The sequence below is a fragment of the Protomyctophum parallelum genome (genome assembly GCF_964188405.1).
Source record: "Protomyctophum parallelum genome assembly, chromosome: 7".
In the NCBI taxonomy this organism is placed as follows: domain Eukaryota; kingdom Metazoa; phylum Chordata; class Actinopteri; order Myctophiformes; family Myctophidae; genus Protomyctophum; species Protomyctophum parallelum.
Window position 1 is genome coordinate 6,584,030 of NC_139705.1, and position 24,679 is coordinate 6,608,708.

General features: G+C 41.7%; 2 protein-coding genes across 2 annotated transcripts; one reads left to right on the forward strand and one right to left on the reverse strand.

The window, feature by feature from the left end:
• Positions 1-6,197: 6,197 nt before the first annotated feature.
• irx7 (iroquois homeobox 7) lies at positions 6,198-7,490 on the forward strand (the record flags this gene model as incomplete). The annotated part of the gene is made up of 2 exons (XM_083768872.1): positions 6,198-6,320; positions 6,533-7,490. 2 exons carry the CDS (start codon positions 6,198-6,200, stop codon positions 7,277-7,279), a joined length of 870 nt encoding a protein of 289 aa, XP_083624998.1. The 3' UTR covers positions 7,280-7,490.
• A 3,876-nt stretch (positions 7,491-11,366) lies between these two features.
• On the reverse strand, positions 11,367-16,883 carry cd40 (CD40 molecule, TNF receptor superfamily member 5). The gene is made up of 7 exons (XM_083768866.1): positions 16,734-16,883; positions 16,017-16,104; positions 13,253-13,378; positions 13,020-13,163; positions 12,788-12,866; positions 12,103-12,161; positions 11,367-11,586 (listed from the first exon to the last, which is right to left on the reverse strand). The coding sequence occupies exons 1-7, from the start codon at positions 16,767-16,769 to the stop codon at positions 11,477-11,479; spliced, it is 642 nt and encodes a 213-aa protein (XP_083624992.1). The 5' UTR covers positions 16,770-16,883; the 3' UTR covers positions 11,367-11,476.
• Between the last annotated feature and the right edge of the window lie 7,796 nt (positions 16,884-24,679).

Below are 24,679 nucleotides of genomic sequence, written 5' to 3' on the forward strand. Positions count from 1 at the left end.
TTTCTGTTAAGTTTATAGGGATTTTGAGTTATTCTCAGACTTAATGTCAGTATTTCCTGTTACGTTTGTTGCAATAGTAATGACATTTTTTTCGGAGGATGTTTAGTTTGAATACGTTTGTACAAGTTCTTGAAGTTCTTGTACATGTTGTGTGTTTGTGCAAGCTAAAAGTACAGTATCAACTTAAAATGGACCTTCCTCTTTGACAGCTTGTTTTGCACAGTATTTATATATATTTTTGAATATTAAATGTTAAATATTTTGATATTAAAGTATATTTTGTATCAAACTTGATTATAATCTACTTTTGCTACTGACGTTATCATTACACACAGCACATGTTATTTGTGTTTCCAAACAACTCCAGATGTGTGCCCTGAAGTTAAGATTATTTTATTATAGACTAGATTTTAATTTCACCCTGGGATAACTAAACAATATTAGATCTACTTTCCAGGTTCTTCCCTTTCTTTCACAGAGCAATATATCTCCCTGGTTGTTAAGCTGCCTTTGATCATGCATCCACCACCTGACTTTGTGGGCTACACAGATGGAGTAAATATGGGCCCTGCTAACTCTCAATACGGCCTTTAGACCCTTAATTCCTGATTAGCTGAATAGGGCAGCACTTGCTTTTGGCTCTTAGATATCAGAAGACACAGAGGGGGGAACAGAGGCAAGTGTTTTTGTGCTTCATATTTGAAGGGGAGGGGGGGGGGGGGGGGTGTTACGGTGGGATAAGAGGGGAGTTTCTGTAATAGATACTTATCTTACTGCCCTCAAGCCCCTCAAACAAAGTCCCCCTCTGAAGAGATTATAACCCAGGGAGGGCACATTAACTCTAATCCCATGCTTTGAGGCCTTGTTCCAACCCCTCCTCACAACCTCATACCACCCCCTGCTCCACTTATTCCAACCCTTCTGTTGTGTGTGTGTGTGTGTGTGTGTGTGTGTGTGTGTGTGTGTGTGTGTGTGTGTGTGTGCGCGCACGTATGTGCGTGTGTGTGCACGCACGCGCATGTGTGCGTGTGTGTGTGTGTGTGTGTGTGAGAGTGAATTGAATTGTGTGTGGGGCGTACCATGTTTCTGCATGTATGAGGAGAGCCTGTGGCTACACATTAGTTGTGTGCGTGTGCGTGCGTGCGCGTGTGTGTGTGTGTGTGTGTGTGTGTGTGTGTGTGTGTGTGTGTGTGTGTGTGTGTGTGTGTGTGTGTGTGTGTGTGTGTGCGTGCGTGTGTGTGTGTGTGTGTCAGGGGGGTGGTGACTCTAATGAAAAGCATGGAGGGGCGCATACTGCTGTGTAACTGATTCCCCTCTCTGAAGAGATTAGGAGTTACATTGTTGGTTTGGTTGCTCATTTCCATGAGAGCACATGCAGCCTCCCACCGGTGGCCGCTTGGTATTGTTATTTTGAGTTGCAAAACACAGAACCCAATGTCCCTGGCTTCCTTGTATCTATTGTTTCACAAAATAGGCCGAAATGTAAATGTCACGTCACAGATGCCAAATAACCTCATTAGCTGCTCTCTGTGAGGATAAACGTTGACAGCAATAAATGTGCCAAAGAGCAGTTTGGTCTATCCCAATTAAAACAGTTTCTGCATTGATGTAAATAGAATTATGACCTACCTACCACTAAAAGCTAATGATGTGGTTATTGTGTGCTTAAACAGATGTATTGTATAGGCAGAAGGATGTAATGACTTGGATTGTAAATAAAGGCATTACATCACTTAACCATTATACTTCACATAATAGCTAAAACGACCGATCTACAAGCTCACAACACGTCTCATTGCGACGTGTTTTGAACTTGTAGATTTTCTCTATTTTTGACAGTTTTGACCTGCAGGGACATGCCCAAAATCGGGACACCATGTTGAAAGTGTTTAATTGTGCCGTTTGCAGCAAATGGCCTGCACTGTCATCCTGTATCTAATCAATCATCCTGTTATCTAATCAATCTCATCAATAATGATGTATGTGCAGTGGGAACCCTGTGGACTCCAGGTTTGTGCATGCGGGCCTGCAGGGGTGAGCTGGTTCCGACCCGAGCTAAGGCAAAACGAGCTATGGGGTCTATAGCTATGGGGATGGAGGGTCCTATGGGTTCTGGGGCCACCACCGGGTCCCACTGGGGGTGGAGTGGGTCCTGCTGTCATCGTTGCCCCATCAGTATACCTATAACGAACGCCTCCTGTCACTCACCCAGCGGAGGGCCGTCAATCAGAGCAAACCCCAGGAGGGAGCGGGAGGCGGAAACAATCGCCCGGCCCCCTAAACAAAGACATGCTTAAATTTGCAATCGGTTGCAGCGCCAACCCCTCCGTAAGAAAGAATGATAGAGTGGTACTGATAAGAGTAATGACAAAGGACAAAAGAGTTGAAGAAGGGGGTCGGGCCGAGTGGATTTGTAGATAGTAGAGAGGTGGGATCGCTTGATAGCATTCACACTATGCCTACATCTATCCATTTTGTGTTGTTGTCCCAGGAAAATCCCATTACAGAGGAGAATGGGTCCTCTTGGGGGCAGGCCGTCATATTTGTTGTCAGTCGACTTCATGCTCTCCCATAGCTTCTCTCTGTAATGATATGTAAAGTCATAGGACAGTTGATTGATTACCTTGCGTTGATATTTTTTTTTATCTGTAATGGGCATTTAAGAAGTCTGCAAAACATCACCTATTGCATGAGCTATATATATGAAGTATGCAAGTATCCTGGATGACATGATCAAAACCGCATTCAAATTCATACTCGTAACTTCAAAAAACAGGAAAAACGTATTGAAAGAAATACATAATTTTCCATTTATTGATATTTTACATTTTGAACAAGCTTTTCACAAACCGATGCGGATTGACTGATGTATAATGTTAATTGCCTTGACATGGATTCCACATTCAATGCCAAGGCGGCATTCATGTTTTACCACCAACACATTTTTATGGCTCTCTCTCTGTCAACTTTCCCCTCATCTACATCATTAGTATCTGGTGGGAGGAAAAATAACTAACAAGGAGTGGGTGTTGAAGACACTTTGGATTCACTCCTGCAGGCTTTTGTCGTCTTGTTCACACCTACCTATGAGCTATTCTAATGACATGCTTAGTACCTTTTGTCAGCTCCCAGGCAGGTGATGGCCTGTAACCACAAGTCACACCTCGGCCCATTGTCCCGAGCTGCTTATTAGGCCTTGTGCTGTCGTTCTGCATCTCATCCAATAAACCACTCTGAACAGACACAGTCTAGTCGAGTCAGAACCAAAGATGTGGTGTGCCATTTGTAAATTGACGGCTGGCTGCATTGTTTCCACACAGATGAGGAAGGCGCTCGACTTCTTTTCCGAGACAGAGATAATTTCATCCTCCCCGTGTTATCTCGCTGCGCTATCTCGGACAATTGTCTTCCATTTGGCCACTTTTCCACTCTGTAAACGACTGACATCCTGATGGCAAACAGCACAGACTCGACCTGTCAGAGCAAGACCAATACCTGCATTGTAGCAGAGTTAGCAAGAGAGGAAAGGAAAGAAATGAGACTCTACAAGTGGAACAAAGGCCTCTGCTCTGGGCTGTTTGTGTTGAGATGTAGCCCACTGATGCTATAAGCCTTCTACTCTTTGCACTCTGGTCATCCCATTGTAGCCGGAGGACAAAATTAGCTGGAGGCCCTTCGAACCCCACCCAAATACCTCCCTGACTACCTTTGTATCTACGCCATGCACTGCGTTCTCTCTCTCTCTCTCTCTCTCTCTCTCTCTCTCTCTCTCTCTCTAAAAATCTCTGTAATGAAATGTAGCCTAACCAAATTGACCTACAGTATAATGGATAAATCAACTGTGCTGTCTCTCTCTCTCTCTCTCTCTCTCTCTCTCCCCCCCCCCCCCCCCCCCCATGTCTCTCTAGTTGTTTATTAAAGCCCCTTTACCCGTTTTCGATCATTGTTTTGTTCTACATCATGAATCTGACACCTTCATTCTGTTTTCTGGCCTTGCTGCAGCACAGAAGGATCATGGACGCGATTGTATTCCCTCAGGGTTCAATTTGCAATAGAAAAAGACAAAGACAATTCTTTTTATATATTTGCAAGAAAAAGGAGAAAGGGGTTGTTCACTTAAACAAACGCATCCTTCAGACTCTAATTGTTTAGTTATTGTCCAGAGACAATACAAAATGCTGAAATTAAAATATTGGAAATTGATATGATGTAAGGCAAACATGTAACAATTCCCATGCACATCCAATGTGTTAAGATAAACACATACACAAAAGGATCATGTGTATTGGGCCTGTGAACAAAATGCAAACGTTCCACAATTCAGTTCAATTCAAGGGAGCATGTGTAAACACCCAATATAGTATTCAAATTTTTAATTCTGTTTTAATTTCAGTTTTATAGTTTAATTATAGTTCAACTGTACCATGTAGTGAAGGTGTGAAGGTGTTGAACATGATGTGCATTGCTCATTAGACAGTTGAACCAGATTGAAAAAAGAATGAAATTCTGACCATTGCTTTGATTTATCATAATGATATAAGTGTGTGTGTGTGTGTGTGTGTGTGTGTGTGTGTGTGTGTGTGTGTGTGTGTGTGTGTGTGTGTGTGTGTGTGTGTGTGTGTGTGTGTGTGTGTGTGTGTGTGTGTGTGTGTGTGTGTGTGTGTGTGTGTGTGTGCGCGCGCGCGCGCGTGTGTGCGCGGTGCGTGGGGATTATCTATAGGCCTAGTAGGCTATAAAGGAATTAATCAAATATCTAGGGAAAGAGTTGGTTAACTACAGAAGTGGAATATAGAACAACTACAATGACATATAGCCTACAACAATATGCTAAATAAGTGCTGTTATAAGCTATAGCATGCTCATTATAATAACCTGCAGTTCTTTTGAAGCGTATACGAAGGACAGTGGAATGAGAGCGGTAATCCCCTCCTATCTTTAACAATCCCCTGGAACATTAGCATCTGTTATCTCACAATTAACATATACATTAGTCAACACCTGTTTCACCTAAACGCGTTTAATGAGGGCCATTGAAAGTGTATGTTTTAGCCAAAACAACGATATGTAAAGGAGTTTGTTGTTGCTCTGTGAATAAATGACCAGAAAAGAGGAAAACACTGGTATGTGCGTTGGCCTAAACTTTACGCATGCAAAGAACTGGTGCCTTTAGGCCCTAAAGGCACCAGTTCTTTGCGTGCATGCAAATAGTCCACTAAATTATAGGGTGATGACTGTTATTGCAATGACGTGGTAAATTAATTAAATAAAACGTGAGGTAGTCTTATTTTATTTTATGTGTCTGAATTTGGAAAGGCGTAGGTTATAGGCCTATAGGCTACTAATCTAATTCGACGACCAGCCACAGATTGTTTTACAACTCACTCACAGATAGGCTCAAAAAGATTGATGAGATTAAAGTCGTCGGCCTATCTCAAACAACCTACTTCCAAGTCTGAGGAGCCAGAGAAAACGGTTTCCTCCTGTCCCGTATTAGCATAATTAGTGGTAATTCTGATAATTAATTCGATTTACGGACAAACTTACAGATAGGCTATCATATAGGTGTCAGACGCAACAGCTACCTGCGTGACTCACTCACAGACAACATTCTACCTCACGTCTGCCACGCTGCTATAGTCTAGACGTGATGAAGTGCACATGTCACATTTAGTTTAACTTTTGAGCGAGGGCTGTTCGTTTTCGTTTTATTTTTTAATATTTTATAAAAAATGATCTGACAACATGACAGGGTATACGTGTTTGTTTGTGACATGTTTATGACATGATGAAGATTGAGAGTAAAACGTTTTAGCCAACACACCTTTAATATTAAGAGAGAAACTGTGAATTTCGAACGAAGTTTCAAACATTTTCACGGCCTGAATGTGTTTCGATAACTATCACACGTCGAAGCCTCTTTAGCGAACACGCTAAAAGGAACAGCGGAGAGCTGCTTTGATGGGATTTGTTGCAGTGAAAGCTTATGTGGGTCTTTTGAACGGAGCTGTCAGTCAAAGTGTGGTGACTGGGCCCCGCCCCCTCTCACACGCTGACTGACTGGAGGGCGTGTATATAAAGGACTCGAACGCGTCGAACCGCAGATCACATCACACTACTCGACTAGCTTGGGACGTATAAACATGCCCGCATCACCACCATCTGGATTTGACAACTTTCTCTTGGAGAGAAACATCAGCATGGCGACCGCAGGATACCAGCTTTTGCAGCCTCAGCAGCATCACCTGGTCCCAATGGCTTACTCAGGACTACAGGGATACAACTTCATCCCCTATCCACACCACAGGCACATGGCACACATGGTGAGTTCAACTGGAATGTATACTGCACCGTGAGACGACGTGGGACCTATTCTATAACAACTCACAAAACAATAGTTGCGTGAGAAAAATGTATAGCTATAGATATAGCCTAATAATTGTAATCGCACATTTCGTGTAACTAATGCTGTGTGCGTAATTACGCGTAAATGTTTTGACGGCAAGGTTTTAACGGGTCATTCTTTCATTTCCAGAACCAAACGTTTGATTTGAAGGCTGCCTCCCCTTACCACCACGCGCTCCTGGCCCGAGGGGCCCCATTCTACCCGCCGTACAGGCCGGGGGCCACCGAGGACCCCAGCAGGGTCGCCAAGGTGGCAACCCGAGAGAGCACCAGCGCACTGAAGGCCTGGCTGAACGAGCACCTGAAGAACCCGTATCCCACGAAGGGCGAGAAGATCATGCTCGCCATCATTACAAAAATGAGCCTCACGCAAGTGTCCACTTGGTTCGCTAACGCACGGCGACGACTTAAGAAGGAGAACCGGGTCAGCTGGGCGTCTAAAGGGAAATCGGACGAGGAGGACGATGCACAAGAGAGCGACGACGAGGATGAAATCGACCCGCAAAGTCTCGATGGAGTTGACAGGGACGATGTCGGAGATTCAGTGGTCTGTTCAAAGATGGACGCACGTTTGGAGATACCTCAACAACAACAACAACAATGTGAGGCCAGTGACAGCGACCTTGTACTTGCGATAAAAACGGAAAAGGTTGGCCTGGAGCACAGTCCATCTGACTTGAAAATGAAAGACGACACAGCTTCCCAAAAACCCAAAATATGGTCCCTGGCGGAAACTGCCACGTCTGAGATTGTGAAAAAGCCCGTAGAAAACTATTATCACCCAACCAGCACAGAAGTTAGTAGACTATGGGCCGACTGGGCTTCAAGGAACGGACTGTATATCCCTACATGTTATAACATGCACGAACTTCTGTAGATCATTCTGACATTATAGTTAGCGTCTTTTGCACTTTAACGTTTCAAATAGCTGGCATTGGAACCATTCTTTACCTTTGCTGACCTGAGTATTTTGAGACCAAAGACCAAAATGTATATGTTGCAGCCTGTTCATAAATGTAGATGTATTTTTTTTCAATTGCCACACTGTAAATTATATTGTCCGTTTTATTACCAAGAACTATTTTTGCTTAAATAAAACACAACTAATGAAATGATATGACAGAATTGTGTTTGGTTTTGTTGTATTTTATTTTGATTTGTATTAGCCTACTTTATTTGGAAGTTACCTTAATTATATAGAACTCGTTCATGCTGAGCCGCATAATTTACACATACAGTAGGAGTATTGGCTTTGTTTCTTACATCCCTTCATGCTACTTCATGCATATGAATGCAGGGGAACCAATTAGCCTAAAATATATAACGCATTTTTGAACAATGCATATTAACCCACAACAGGCCAATTTAAAATAACGTATAGTTTCCCCCAAACAATGAATCCAATTAAATTAGGCCTATATGTGAGAAACTCGGTGATGATGACAAGTGTGTCTCTGATTAAGGTCAAATGCAGAGTTTATTTACTTATTCGTTGTTATTTCATCCACAAGGAAAGTGTGGGATGCAGGGCTATGTTTTGATATGCTTGCATGGGTTCTTAGGTCAGCCAAACATTCTCATTTGGGCTGTGGCGGATATAAAGTTTACGTAATTGGGTCTTCATCAAGCTTTTTTCCCCTCTAGCCTATTGGATGATAACGTTTGGATAATTAAGGATGGATTATTTAGTAGTGCTCCTCAAGTGTGTGTGTGTGTGTGTGTGTGTGTGTGTGTGTGTGTGTGTGTGTGTGTGTGTGTTGTGGTCTAACACAAATCTAACGAGCAGAGCACCAACAAGTGAACCACAGGTAATCGTAAAACATTTGCATTGATACTGACGGATCCAAATAAAAGGAAGCATGCTACAGCTCTTATCTGATCATTGGGTTTTCACTCTCCAGTTCATAAAAATAAAACAAAACGTTTTCAGGTCGGGATAACAATTTTATCCAATCAGGATAGTAAACAAGTTAAATTGGAACTTTGGAAGCACAATACATGATACATTGGTAGATAGTTACTCTCTCTCCTGATTGACTGATAGTTTGTCACTAGTACTGATAATATATTTTGTTTAATTAAAGACCTGGGTGACAGGGAGTCAGGGAGACCCCTGGGACTGAACAAATAGCTATAGCCAATAGCCTAAAGGTCAGCTCTATACTGATAGTGACCAGGCCTACAATGATTACTATCAGAATAGAACTTTGACCTTTCATTAAAATCATGAAAGGTCACCAAAGGCACCAAATGTAGCCTACATATATGGCCCCACTGCCAAAATACAAAACAATGAATTGGAACCTGCATTAACTCCAAATTCCAAATTTACCTAAATCTGGTGAGAAAGACACAAAATTCTTATTTTTGTGTGAGCCAACTCAATTTATAAGCCTAGCTTAGGTTTATAGCCTAGAAATAGTATAGGAAGAAATCTAATAAAAATACTGATTGTGCCTATAAAGTCAGATATTATGGTCATAAACAATGATGAATGAAAATGAATGAATAGTGACACTGTGGTAGATCATTCTGATAAAATGTAGGCCTACATTATTTACAAAGAAGTTGCAAAGAATCGCTGACGATTATTCAATGACGCTCTAGCTCCCACTTGTGGAAAAAAGGAGTTACTACATTTTTATTTATTTATTCTTTCTGAAAATATGAATATTGTGAATGTTTTTTGTGTGTTTTGGGTGACAAACTGTATTTGTGTGAATGCATGGTGAGATAGTGCCATCTACAGTTCTCTGCATGCTGGTGTTTCATGGGCAGGGTTCATGTAACCCTAATCACGGCTAACCACCTGTTGGCTTTGGACATGTCAGACTCAGAACAGAGGAGCTCTTCATGTCAGTGTCTACAAAATGTTAAATAAGTTTAAAAAAAAAGAAAAGAATGCAACTACTCCTAGTCCTAAAGATGCTATATGCAGAAGGCGCACACGGTATGTCACTTGTTTTGTTTGTCTGTACTCTGTAGGCATAGCCTGGCTAATAAGCCAGACCGAATCAGCCGTTGGCCCAAAGAAATTGCCTGCCGGCGCGACAGTGTTGTGTGATATTAGTCTGGCTTATTAGCCAGGCTACTGTAGGCAGGCCTGGGCCTGGCTACAAGTTATTGTCATTGCGTTGTTATCATTTAAAAATGTATGCAACTTGAATGAAATATGGACATTTTATGGACATTTAAAAAGATGACAGCAGAAGTTTATATTTCATTGTGGTTAAAAAACATTTTTATGTGATTTAATTTATCCCAGTCCCATGGGTAAAAAATAAAAAGCCCAGTTGGAGCCTGGGGTATTCTGCCTCAGAAGAAAACAGTTTAGAGCAGTCAACCACAATGTCATACTGTAGGCTACTATTGAGCTAAAAAGCATACACAAAATGCACGGTGGCTCCTGGTTTAAATTGGATGACAGGACTATTTCTGACATTTGTACACATTGTAGGCTGTGAGCTTGAAGATTGTCTATTTTTCCCTTTGTCATTCAAAGTAGTAGTGGTTAAGAAGTAGTGTTAGGAACTGGTTGGAATAACGTGTTCCTTCCACAGATAATAATACAATTTTAATAAATAAACACAAAGCAGGTATATTGGAAAAGTGCTGATCAGTTTACATGGATTTCCTCCTTTTTCCATATATTTCATAACGAGATCTTTTATACACAACCGTCCAAAGATTTCGCTTTCCTGAATGACCTAGGCAGGGTTTTTGAGAAACACATTTCTACTGTATAATCTTACAACACCAGGGCCACCATGCCACACAAATATATAGGATTATAAACTCACAGTTCACTGTATGATAATTATGATATGATGATATCCATAATGATGACAAATTTCCACATTTTTAATTTATGCTTTAAAATACTAGTATCATTATATCAAAACCAAAATTAAGCATAACAGGTTGTCTTCATACTGTAGGTTTAAAATGTATTCCCTATTATATTATTTAGTGTAATTTCCCCCCCTGGAAATCACTGTCAACCCATCTGTTGGTCTGTGGAGGGTGTAGTGACACCCATGTGCCACCTCTGAAACATATTAACACCATTCTGACCTGAGATCAGATTCATACGAGGTTTCCACCGGACACACACTGGTCTGATTAACCCATTCTGACCTGAGATCAGATTCTAAAAAATGTCAGTCGTTCTTCGATTTTTCAAAAAATAGCAGACCTACAAGCTCGTATCGCGCCACTCGGTGGCGCGATATGAGCTTGTAGATCTGCTATTTTTCAATAGATAAAGCATAACATGACGCTAACACCAAAATGGGTGCCCGGTCAGAATGGATTAACACCACCAACCACTTCTGTTCACATGACATGAACAGAAGTTCACACTATCTTCCCAAGAAAACCCAGTGCATCAACAAGCACACCGCTTTGAGTGCCTGGCCAATTAAGCTGTGTTGGGAATCGAACCTATATAGGCCTCTGCAGTGTTAGGCAAGTGTTTTTCGTCCATGCCATAACAATACAACAATAATAATAATTTTAAAATGCAAAACAAATTGAGGCAATTCATTCTTAAAATGGAATAATCGATTCCTGTGCTTGTGATTCCTGCCGTGAGAGGAGTTCACTTTTGCCGTTCTCCTGTACAAGCATGTGTCCGTTCTCGGTCACAGAAACCAGAGGTTGGCTCGGTTGCTCGTGACGCTGATCCTCAGCGTTTTCCTCCGGCTGCATGTTGGTGTCTTCCTGCTGTGGCTCTCGCTCCTCGGGCACCAGCACAAGATGTTGGTCAACTGTTTGTTTGTCTTCAGACTCTGCCTCTGCTCCGTGCCAACATGACGCCACACAGCCCTGGAGAGTAAAACACTATGAACTACTACTGGTAATTAAATTGTTGCTGTGTATGAGATGTACAATCACATACACAGCACAATCTCATAATCAAGGTGAAGACAAGATAAATAATTTACCTTGACCTTTTCTTTCGCTGCATACAAGACACACAAAAGGGACACAATAAAACATATTTTTTAGACCATTCAACCCATTATACACATACTTATTCATTACAATATGCTGTAAATAAATGCAGAATATTTCAAATGTACCACTTGATGTATAGATGATTATCCCAATCACAATCAAGAGGACCAGAATGCAGACTGTAGGAATGATCCCTGATTTGACACGTTGTTGCTCTGTTGGGTCCTTCTCTGAAGGACAGAAAAAAAAGATAAATATTAACAAAATAATAATGTATAAAGTCCACTTATGTCTGTGTATTTCTGTTTCCAACTTTGCCCACAGTAAATAAAATATCCAGCAAAGTCCTGAGTGTTAATTTAAAGTCTGATTTACACTTAGTCGCATGCTGTTGTCAGCCATCCAAGGTAGCGTAGCGTGTGGACTTCAATAGCCTTTTTCATGTGATAATGTGGTCTCCGAGGTGAAGGCCTACTGTATGTGTACTTTTACTTAGATTACTCACTTACAGTATAGTGTGTGACAGACAAAGTCTGTGGTCAGATATACCACTGTAATGTAAGGCGTGAGAGCTGTTAGTTTCACTGGAACCAGTTCCGCCAAAGATTCGTACTGTACTTCCTCATCATCACCCACACTAGTTTCACTTTGCATAGGAAGACAAGTCACATCTAACCGCAACCCTGAATGTGGTAAAAACATGATAACTTGACAGTCTGAAGCGAACTTGACAGCACTTACCACAGATTGTGTCAGATGAGGGTGATCCTTGTGTTTTAGCTCGGCGTCCTGGCCCACAACTATAATATTATCAAAGAATTACAGTATGTATTATTCAAGCATCAAGCAGAATACATTATTCATATTTTTGTGTGATACATTTTGTTCATTTGATCAGACAATTGTGCTTTTCTTCCATTTTGCAAATGCTAAACGGGACTACGGGTATTTCATTTCACTTAATCGCCAGAACATATTTTCTTAATGGGCATGGCTAGCGAATTCAGGACTGGAGCCAGGCTAGACTACGGGTGCAGTCACACCAAACCTTTATTCTGCCAACGCTTTCCAATGGCAACAAACGTTAACTTCCCATTGGCATTGGCAAAATTCTGGGGGTATGGACAGCTTTCTCTTGTTGTTCTTGTTTCTTTTTTCCTTTACAATTATTATTACCTATACAATGTTTACTTTGCTGCCACACAGAACTGTTATGTACTTCAATTAATGTACTAATGAATTGAAGCTTGCAATATGCTGCACATTGAGCTTGTAGATTGGCTAAAAATGACAACCCCAGGCAATTAAGTATTTGTTTAATTATAGAGGGAATGTACATTAGTGAACCAGATCAAATCCGTAGTCATATACACAATACACATACACCATATATGTACATGCTATATTCATTGTATTGTACACTCACTTCTCGCACTTCTTCAAGGTCCCATTGGAGAATGTATCTGGGGGGCATTTTTGGCACACTGTGTCGTGGCTGTGGTTGCCTAGATTTCCACACATGACAAAATGTAATTTAAATCATTCACTAAATAAATAATGACTAAATAATAAATAGAAAATCTGTGAAAAGTAACATTTATGGACATGCAAGGTTTCCACCCAACACTAATGATATGTATTGCATATTTATTTTATACCTCTGAATTTAATCCTATGTCCCGGGTTACAAATAGTATGCGGTTCACATGTTATGCAGTCGTCACTGGCACAGTGGTATCCTGTCTTACACCTGCAAATGCCTTTACTTGTCTTGCTCTGACCGGCAGACTCCTTGTTTTTATCTGTAAGAACGAATACAGGCTTTACTTTCACAATCACGGAGGTCTGCTCATATTTGGATATATTTTAGAAGTCGTTGCAGAAGTCTCACTGTTATCGCAGTAATCATGAAGGTCACAGATCTTCTTTGTGGTGTAGCCCGTCTGGTACTCATCATCCTTGCATGGCTTACACAGGGGGTCCTGACAACTACTGGAGACGGAGTCCATCCTTGTCCCTGTTAACAGAAATATGGACATAATCAACCTGACTTGGTGTGTTTGTGTGTGTGTCTCTATTGTATCTATGCATTTTAGGCCCTCTGCTGAAACATGTCGACAGGACCCCTAAGACAGTGGTTCCCCCCCCCCGCGCCAGTTTCGTCTGTGTGAAGGTTTCACAGCCTGACACAACCACTGCTGCTGCTTGGTTTAGCCAGGGGAGGGCGGTGTAGGACAGTGTCTTGACTGTCTTCAGAGTCATCACAGGTGGTTACTGCTGACACTTTTAGAGGAATAATTATTGGCTCTTAAAAGAGGAATTCCCCGAAAATCCTCATGGGGGCCCTGGCCCCCACAGACTCTACGTCACTGGATACATCACTGAGGATATGTCCCAGGTGCATCCATGTGATGTTTTTTAGTTCGTTCATGTTCATTGTTCATTGTTCATACATACGACTTACGCACTTACCACTGTGTTTTTTATCAGTTTAGCTGCTTTAGCCACTCATATTTTGTAACTTATCGTGTGTGTCAACTGTCAAGTAGCTCAGCTGTCCTCCAGAAATATATTTTCCCATCAGTAGCCTAGTGTTTATTTGATAGGCTACTCCACTACTCAATAATAATTCTGCCTCCCACCAGTGCAGTCTTGTTTTTAGACACTTCTAACTCGCCTTGATGTGACAGCAGGCGAGTTCACTTGAGGATTCGCCGAAACGTTACGAAACCTCGCCGAAACGTGGCGAAAACTCGCCGCGGGGGCGACGCTTCTTCACATTCTGGCGAGTGTTCGTCACGTTTCTGGGCACTTTTAGCAGCTTTCTGTTGCAAGTTTCCGCAGGCTGATCTACAAGCTCACAACGAGCTCACGTTTCGGGGCACTTTCACCAGCTGGAGCTGCAAGTGGCTGATCTACAACGTGTCCGGACGCGACGCGTTGTGAGCTTGTATATAAATAATATAACTCTCGCTATTTTTCGTGGCACAACAACTAGTTCCCTCAGTGTTTGTGTTTTCTTCACTTTCCGGGGCACTTTCAGCAGCTGCAGCCTCTGCTAGCTACTGTGCTAACGATGTGCATCCAAAAACAAAACAAACCAGGGTTGCCCCATATCGTGGATGTGAGAGTGAAACAAGCAACCAGGTCCCCTATATATCGTCCACTAAACAATGTGCTTATTTATATTATGTTGGCTATTTGAGAATAGACGATCTACAAGCTCACAAGCGTTCTACCATTATTTACAAGTATGTATTTTAAGCAATCCAATGCCTTATTTAATGAACCATTTTAATTAAATATTTGAAATTACCCACTTGGAATAAAGAAATCAGATAATTGGCTGATCCTTGAGCTTGTAGCTCAGGCATTTTAAACCTTTTACCTGAATTGTTCACATTTGAGTTAGTCTTTTAAATGATTAAAGTAAATCATTTCGAGAGTGTACAGTACAAACTATCATTTAGCCCATAACCCACTTTGGAAACTACTTTCCATTTGATTTAAGCTGTAGAGAAGGAACGTAAATATAATATTGCTGTGGTTATGATGAAATACATTTTTAATATCATTAAACTCTGAGAGTGTACAGTACAGGGCTAAATGATAGTTTGTGACACTCATGTTTTGCTTTGTTGGCAACTTGGTCATAGAATATTGCCTGATTGCCTAATTTGTTTACTTAGATGAAAGAATTGTAATTTCTCACATGCTAATATCTCATTAGCAGTAGCCATCATCATCATCATCGTTGTTAGCTTTGCTATTCAGATGTAATTCAGTCAGGAAGTTCAGAACGTTACAACAACAACAACAACAACAGGACTTAGGTCCGACTTAGCATACCAAGTGATCAATATTGCATTCGAGGCTACGCAACAGCATGAATAGGCTATGACTAACGAGAAATAAAACCACGTATTTTTATACAAATGGAAGTGTACACTACACTACTTGCTTTCCCCTTCATGACAGCAGCAAGACAGTGCTTGCATGCGAGGCGCACGCATGGCTCGCAATCATAGCTGTGTGTGAGGAGATGATCACAGTCACAGATTTTGCCTGTTATTTATATATTGATCGCGTCTGTGTCTGTGACATTGCGCAGCAGTGCACACACACGAGAGAGAAAGAGACGTAGAGAGAGAGAGGTGCTGCGTGTTAAAAAATTAATTGGCTACTCTCATCGTTGTGTTCTGCATGGGTCGCAAACTTCTCTTTACATCGCAGCTGGTCAGCGTGCATGATCATCATGCAGCAGCTAGATGCGCGCTCCAGTGGCGAGATCACTTCCCCTTTCGGCGACTCTTCGTCACTTTCCGGGTCGAGTTCTCAGACAGAACTCGACCCGGAAAGTGACGGTCAGTCGCCGAAAGGGGAAGTGATCTCGCCAAAGATGAAGAAGACTCGGCGAGGCGAGTCTTCCAGTATTCCCAGGAGGATGTAATAATCAAATGTATGTTGTAATGGTTCGTGAAGTAATCTCTCAAGAGTCAAGACAGATTGTGAGACAGCAGAAACAAAGGGGGGACTTTCCCCCCCACAATTAAGTCTGTTCCTATAATTTTGTTTTTCTAATTGTCACACCAAATCAAATGTTTCATTAATTGAATCTTCAAGCCTTAGTCTGTTATTATATAATATTAACCTACCTGGACCACACATTTTGCAGCACTGGCCCGAATCATTCTCATATTGAGTAAGTGGATCACACAAGGGCACTGCAGCAACGGGCAGCACCTGTTGAAAAATGATGTCATACACGTACAGACAGATACATATATTACAGACAGAAGTTTAGGAATGGCATTCAACAACCCGCAGAAGCCCTACAAGACCGGCCAGCAGCAAAGATGGGCGTGGCGGAAAGTCCCCAACATTAGGAGCTGTTATTGTTTCAAATGTAATAAGGATGTAGCCAGGTACCGGTAGGCTTATGTTCGGCTTTCTCCAATTAATAATACACTATAGGCTACTTTATAAACGGAATGACCTCCTGTTACCGACAGGAGGTCATACACAGGGCATAGCCTACATATCCAACGCAGAATTTGAAATCGAAAGTGAAAGTATAGGCATGATGTGATCATGTGAAGCTAATCTTGACACCTTATAAACAAAAAAGCAGACGGTACGACGTATCCTATTAGCTATAATAATACGCTACTCCTACTCGTGTATTTTCTAAACTAGTATGAACCCAAAACGTTGTTTTCCGGTGCATGTTGTTAGTTAAACTACAAAATCAAAATGACAACGCAAATTGTTTAATGCTTCAACTTTTTAACGATTGTTTGTTTAAGTTAAAAAGCAAGAGTGTCTTTTTTGCTAAATGTACAAGTATATTGATGACTTCAGTCTTGACTTACCATGCTAATAAATAGCGCTATAATCAGCGAGTGCATGGTCAATGAATATCCTGACTTCTTGATCTTTCTACGGTAGGCTACAGGCAGATCGATGGTGAGATCGCTTGAGTCGCAGTTTCTGAACCTGTAGTACTAGACAGCTGATGATCTGTCTTTGATCACGTGAATTCTCCAAATGCTCGGGGTTTCATGACTGTGTAATCATGTGTAGCCGAGAAGGAGAAAGCCCCACATGTGGTCAGATGACTGAGATATTATTCTAAAGATTCCCGTTCACGACTGGTGACGCGGGAAAGCCTGGTGACGCGATAGGCGAGGTTAGGTGATCGGGGTTTGAAAACAAAATGCGAGGGTAGGTGACTCTAGGTTCACGACAGACAACTCATCGTTATTCGTTATCAGTTTGGTTATGGTAGGCCTACGTGTGCTCAGCTCAGCTGTGCCTGTGTGCACAGTGCACACTGTGACTGCACTGGACGTGCAGGTGCTGGTAGCTGTAGCTGCTTATTAACCTATTTATTATTATTATTATTATTATTATTATTATTATTATTATTATTATTATCATTATTATTATTATTATTATTATTATTATTATTATTATTATTATTATTAATTAACCTATTTTATTCATTCGTTTTTCTGGAAATACTGCAGGCTATAAACCAAAGATTTAAAAATGTATAAAGGGGAATGTTATAATTGTAAATATCATGTTTGGAAAATCCCCTCTAGGCCTATTATATTATAGGTGACAAATTGCTACAAAACCTGTAGGCCTTATATATCCCGACATTTTGGAAGAGAAGTTACGAGAAGTTACGAGAAGTTAAGAGAAGTTAAGAGAAGTTAAGAGAAGTTAAGAGAAGTTAAGAAGTTACTTGTAGGATAAAATTAAGTCTGATAATTACGGTATGCCGCATATGGCGCATGCATACCACATTTTATTTTTTAAACAAAATAGCATGCAATTTTACATTTTTCTCTCAACTGGAAAAACGACTAAATGGGTCATAGCAGAGGGTCCAGTTCTTCTGGCTAGCCTGCATGTTGAAACCTATAGCCGCCCTATACTCTAAGGTTGAAACGCGCGTGTCCATACCTCAATTTGGGTGTCGCAGATACAGATCTACGTTTTTTGCCTAAAGTCACTGTCATTATATGCTTAATATTGGACCAAAGAAAAGGGACAATCTCTCCAAGATGGACAGAAGCCAAGAAGAGCTTTTTCCACAGGTAAGATTTCTATTTGTTTTGCCTTAAAATAAAGTTCAAAGACTCAAGTAGGTCATATACAGTAGGCTATATGCTAGTATGCATATAGCCTACTGGTGCTACGTTCAGTACGTTGTCGTAATGGAGTGTTCTCTGAGTCTTCAGTGATGGGATTTGTGCAAGAACATATGAAAACTGTAGTTGTCTTGGCTATAGCTATATATGTAGGAGCTGACAGCTATACTTCCTCAAAATCACACTGCACGACTGCCGTATTACTCAGAAATCTGACCAACCGTGACAGTTGACATTTGAATATTATTTGTAGTAGTCAGAATCTGATTCTGAAATTGGATCTGTTTAGCAGAAGTCACCCAGAGATCCCCCCCCCCCCCTAGCCTTGGATCATCATAAATATATTTTATGAGTCTGACTTATAGATATGTCAGAATCGATAAAATTCGTAATTCATCTATGATATAGTCTTGATTCAAGGCTACCCCCCCCAGAGTCCACATTTGTTTTTGAGTGGTGCAACCACTCCTACAACCAGCAATGTCCGTGCCTATGTGTATCTGAGCACCAGTATATGACTTACTCAGTTCGCACGGGTGTGATTTTTTACAGCACACAGCACACACTCTGTCTGTCTTTCTGTCTGTCTCTTAAATCATCTATGGGTTGTGCTCTCTCCTCCAGCTGAGTAACGAGATGCAGCTGAGCATCATGAACAAGGTCAAGAGTGGAGAGATGACCATTGAGGACGCTCTAAACCAGGCCAAAAAGGACCGGCAGCAGCTGCTTGAACAGAAGATAGTGGATGAGGAGGTACTGAAACCCACACTGTAAAATCCTGCAAAAAGTATTTTAGAATAGCTCTGTCTTTCCTGTAGAAGCAGCGTATATGTCACTTTATGTAGGCCTATTAGAGCAAGTGTCCAGATAATAAAGTCTCATGCTGTGTTCACACTAGCTGTGACAATGCAACAGGCTACAAGTACATGGCCAGCGACATGAAGCTACAAACTGATAGCCATGTGATCAGTCTGGCAATGCCATGCAGGCTAACAAACTGATGCCCGACAGGGCCGACACATGTCACTATGTGACGGGCGTGAGGCGCTACAAAAACATTGAAAGGAGGAAAGCTGGATTCTTGCTGGTAACCACTTCCCTGTGCTATTTAAGTCTATCCTTTTAATTTACACAGTGTGGCTTGAGCAACACCTTTACGGTGACTCTGCAGCAGTGGCTCTGGGCATGCTCTGGACATGTAGTTAGGTTAAACTTGTAAAGAGTTTGTGTGAGGGGTCCCTGACGAGTGCCTTGTTAAGGCCTCTATTCTCTAGAGGTCCTGATTCTGAATAGAGGGCACAGAGACAGGGACGATCTTCTCAGCTCCCCTGTGCTTTCCAAATAAACTTGACTTGTACAGTTACTTATAGTCTAGATTCAAGAACAACTTTATTGTTAGTAATAGCCTACTGTAGTTAGTGTTAGTTACTGTAGTTTAGGCTTGTGTCAAAAAATGGCGAGTGGACCCTGAGGCCACAAGCCCCAAATCAAGTTGGTCTAAGTTGTCTGTCCTGTCCGAGCAGTTTCTAAAAAAGCCTGTCTGTTATGGCCAGCTTGGTGTACTTATGTTTAGGAAGGAATTTGGCAAGTTGCTTATATGCACCTTAGTTGGAACACATAACTCACAATACACAGTGGTTACCAACATTATTTCCTTGGAGTCTCCTCTTCTTACATCTGACAAAATCACGCTACCACGTAAGCCTGCTGCCCTATCCGACGAATAGCTAAAATAGATGACCAACAAGCTCACAATGTCCAAAGAGACCACCTCTGCATTAGGGTGTTATCAGGTAATAACATAACATCCTAACTAACATAACATCCTCATTGTTTCATGTGGTAAATCCCTGTATCCTTTGTTGATGTAGGTGCAACCCACACAGTACAACTTCAGTGTTCAGTCTTCAGTGTACAAGAATTCACACTATAGGTGGAAGAAGCGAGTTTTTCAGGTGAGCCTTGGTATTATGAAAATACAAGTTTTTAATAAATATGAGTCTGAACATGACTGTTGATATGAAGCCCAATTCTTGAAAGTATACATTTAAGCTAGCTATAACAACAGTGCAGTACACAATAAAATCCTTGGTGTTGAAATGTCACCAAATAGATAGGTCCATTTGGTGTCATTTTGTACACTAGAATTAAATTAACACTGACGATTATACTGTGGAATGTATTCCGACTGGGTCCACCATATTAACGTCACAACATTTAAATAGTTCTACAGCTGCACATACACTATCACGTGTACTGTAGAAAGTCTTGCTGAAACTGTCTGTATGTGCATTCAATTTCAGATTGACTTCAACACAAAAATGGTGAGCAGCATAAAGAAAGGTATCATCAAGAGACAGCTTCCCTTCGCTGTCGTCAAGAGCTGCGATGATGGAGATGGCTCTAGGTTCTCTGTGTCCTTCAAACATCATGATGATTATGAGCTGGAGGCCACCTCAGTGGACGATAAACACAAGGTCACTCTATTCTTTAATTTACAGTAGGTTAGGGTGTTGATCCCAGTAGATCTCATGGCTATTCACACGTAATTAAATCAACATGAACAGCATTACACACACACACACACACACACACACACACACACACACACACACACACACACACACACACAAACATGGACAGGCACACAGGTATGCACATGTATCTGCTTGTGTGCATGTACACCACACACACACACACACACACACAATTCTACAAACTGTTAATAAATATTTCAATCAATCAATCAAACACACACATGCTCACAGTCACACTCACACTCACAGGTACAGTCAGAATTGCCTCCTCAATATATGGCGAGTGGCGACTGCCAATTATCACAGACACTGAACCGAATTTTGCCAATGCCTTAGCTCTTGGCTTGGGCATTTCTGCAATCTGAAAGCCTCTCACAGTTGATTTATGGACATTACAGAGGCTTCCAAATATGAACACAAGCAGTTTACATTTTTAACCAAGATGTATGATGGCATCCTTAAGACGTTGGCACTTAAGCACCCTGGTAAGGAATGCCTCTTCCAGACTGTGGTCAAATGTACAGTACATGCCACTTCCAAAATGGCCATGTCAGGCTTTCTTTACTATCCTATTTAGAGTGTCCATATTGATTGTCCTTAGTTAAATTGCACAAAACTAAATTGTGAAACACTATTGTAACATGTTACAATACTACTACTACTACTACTACTACTACTACTACTACTACTAATAATAATAATAATGTTTTAGTTTGTGCTCTATTAACTACTTTTTCACATAACCTGTTAATTCATGTTTATCTATAGATCATGGAGCTTGTCAATCAGATAATCTACGGGAACATTTATAGCCAGCCCACAGAAGGCAGTGCGGATACACACCAGCAGCCTCCAGAAACAAAGAGTCTTCGATATGGTGTCTTGTTCCTGCACAAAGGGGGACTCGCGTCATTAAAATGGGTGAAGTATGTGTCCATTACACAAGCACTGCCAATTATATCACCACTAAATACTCTTCAACAGAAAAAGATATATGACCATGTGATTTGACTTGCAGTCCCAGATATTAACTACCACTTGGCTATCTCCATCTTTGTTACAGATACGAGGTACATCTCCACCCGGCTCAGCTGACCATGGTCCGAGTTGGACCCTGCAGAGGGTCATCTGATAGTGAGGTGACGTCCACAGTAACCCCGTCCATCATCATTCACCTCTCAGATGGAGACACCAGTGTAGAGAAACCCCACAGCCCTGACTCTTTCACTCTGATCACACACAAGAATGAGTACCAGTGAGTTGGGAAATATCCTAATTTATCAAATGTCATAAATATTGGTTTTGCATGTAGTCTGGCAATTGTCATGTTTACAGTCACAGCTGTTGTTTAGAGGCAGCGGTGGCCGAACGGTTTGCGGTCTTGATACCGGAAGGTCGCCAGATCGAATCCCCGGACCGGCACATTAAAATTACCACTGCTGAAGTGCCCTTGAGCAAGGCATTGAACCCCTACCATGAAATGTTCTATGAGCAGGGTGTGGCTGTAAACAAGCATCTCGAGCTTAGTCCACTTCCCTGGGTGAACTTTGCATTGCTTTGCTTTACACTGCCAATAAGGGAAGTTAATTTAAGTTGTGTTTGCTAACTGGGTGTTTGGTTGATGTATTGCAGCTTCCGTGTGCCAGTGACAGATCAAACAAAGAGCTCTGAGGTTCTTCAGAAGGAGAGAGACGCTTGGGTCCAGGCCATTGACAAGTTGTGCTTGGAGTGGAAGAGGAAGTCTCAATCTGAGAACATTTATGACAATCCAAGGGCCCTGGGCCAGCGGGGCCTTGGCACGGCTGAAGACACAGGGCCCACTTTGTCAACTGGAGCACACTTTCACTCAGATCTCACGTCTAGTGGCGGACATGGGTCGCCGGGCAGCGTCATATCTGAGAACATTTATGACAATCCAAGGGCCCTGTCAAAGTGGGCTCTGTGTCTTCAGCGGGGCCTTGGCACGGCTGAAGACACAGAGCCCACTTTGTCAACTGGAGCACACTTTCACTCAGATCTCATGTCTAGTGGCGGACATGAAGTCATAAAGCGAAGTCTTTCTCTGCCTGATGGTCATGTGAATGGTGGCTCAGGGGTAGAGTGGCTATAGGGTAACCGCAAGGTTGCCAGTTCGAACCCGGGCTCCCCCAGAGTTAGTGTCGAAGTGTCCTTGAGCAAGACACTGAACCCCTAATTGCTCCTGATGTGCTGGTTGGTGCCTTGCATGGTTTCCGCTGCCATCGGTCTGTGAGTGAATGTAATGCACAATCTATGTAAAGCACCTTGGATAAAGGCGATATATAAACGCACCATTTACCATAAAGTCCACACATTATCTTCAACACTGAAACCAGTTCCGCCAAAGATTCGTACTGTACTTCGCATCATCACCCACACCCACACTAGTTTCACTTTGCATAGGAAGACAAGCCACATCTAACCGCAACCCTGAATGTGGTGAAAACAGGACAACTTGGCAGTCTGAAGTGAACTATGACAGCACTTACCACAGATTGTGTCAGATGAGGGTGATCCTTGTGTTTTAGCTCGGCGTCCTGGCCCACAACTATAAAATTATCAAAGAATTACAGTATGTGTTATTCAAGCAGAATACATTATTCATATTTTTCCCATGTGATACATTTTGTTCATTTGATCAGACAATTGTGATTTTTTTCCCCCATTTTGCAAATGCTAAACGGGACTACGGGTAGCCTGACACATATTTTCTTAATGGGCGTGGCTAGCGATTCAGGACTGGAGCCAGGCTAGACTACGGGTGCAGTCACACTTTGATTCTGCCAACACTTTCCAATGGCAACAAACGTTAACTTCCCATTGAAAAGCATTGGCAGAATCCGCCGCATAGTGCAGACGATTCTGTTGAGGACACAATTACTCAAATTATTAGTTAGATTAGTATAAATCTACTGACAGCTTTCTCTTGTTTTTCTAGTTTATTTTTTCCTTTACAATTATTATTACCTATACATTGTTTACTTTGCTGCCACACAGAACTGTTATGTACTTCAATTAATGTACTAATGAATTGAAGCTTGCAATATGCTGCACATTGAGCTTGTAGATAAAAATGACAACCCTGGCCAATTAAGTATTAGTTTAATTATAGAGGGAATGTACTGTCCAGTTAGTGAACCAGATCAAATCCGTAGTCATATACACAATACACATACACCATATATGTTCATGCTAGTCTCATGTATATTCATTGTATTGTACACTCACTTCTCACACTTCTCCAAAGTCCCATTGGAGAATGTATCTAAATAAATCATGACTAAATAATAAATTGAAAATCTGTGAAAAGTAAAATGTATTGCATAATTATTTTATACCTCTGAATTTAATCCTATGTCCCGGGTTACAAATAGTATGCGGTTCACATGTTATGCAGTCGTCACTGGCACAGTGGTATCCTGTCTTACACCTGCAAATGCCTTTACTTGTCTTGCTCTGACCGGCAGACACCTTGTTTTTATCTGTAAGAACGAATACAGGCTTTACTTTCACAATCATGGAGGTCTGCTCATATTTGGATATATTTTAGAAGTCGTTGCAGAAGTCTCACTGTTATCGCAGTAATCATGAAGGTCACAGATCTTCTTTGTGGTGTAGCCCGTCTGGTATACTCATCATCCTTGCATGGCTTACACAGGGGGTCCTGACAACTACTGGACACGGAGTCCATCCGTGTCCCTGTTAACTCAAGGACCCCTGGGGGTCCCCGGACCCCACTTTGGGAACCATTGCCTGAAGAAACTTATTTTGACAGCATGCCTGCAAATGTGGGGTTGATAAGGAAAGATTACTTTCATGTTCTATTTATAGTGACTCATAGGAATAGACTGATGTGACAACCAGGTATAGCCAGGTATACCACCCGAGATTTGGTTGGCATGGCAGCCGGAATGTAGACGGCACCCGGGAGCAGTATGGGTTGACGCCCCAGACTGTGTCTTCTGTGAGGAGGAGGCCCAACAGCCCACAGTAAGGCCTTTAGGAGGGCCATTCAAGCCGATTGCCTTTATCTTCTGGATGATTGAACCTCAATGGAAACGGTGCCACTGATTAAACATGCGCATTATATGGTTAAATGGG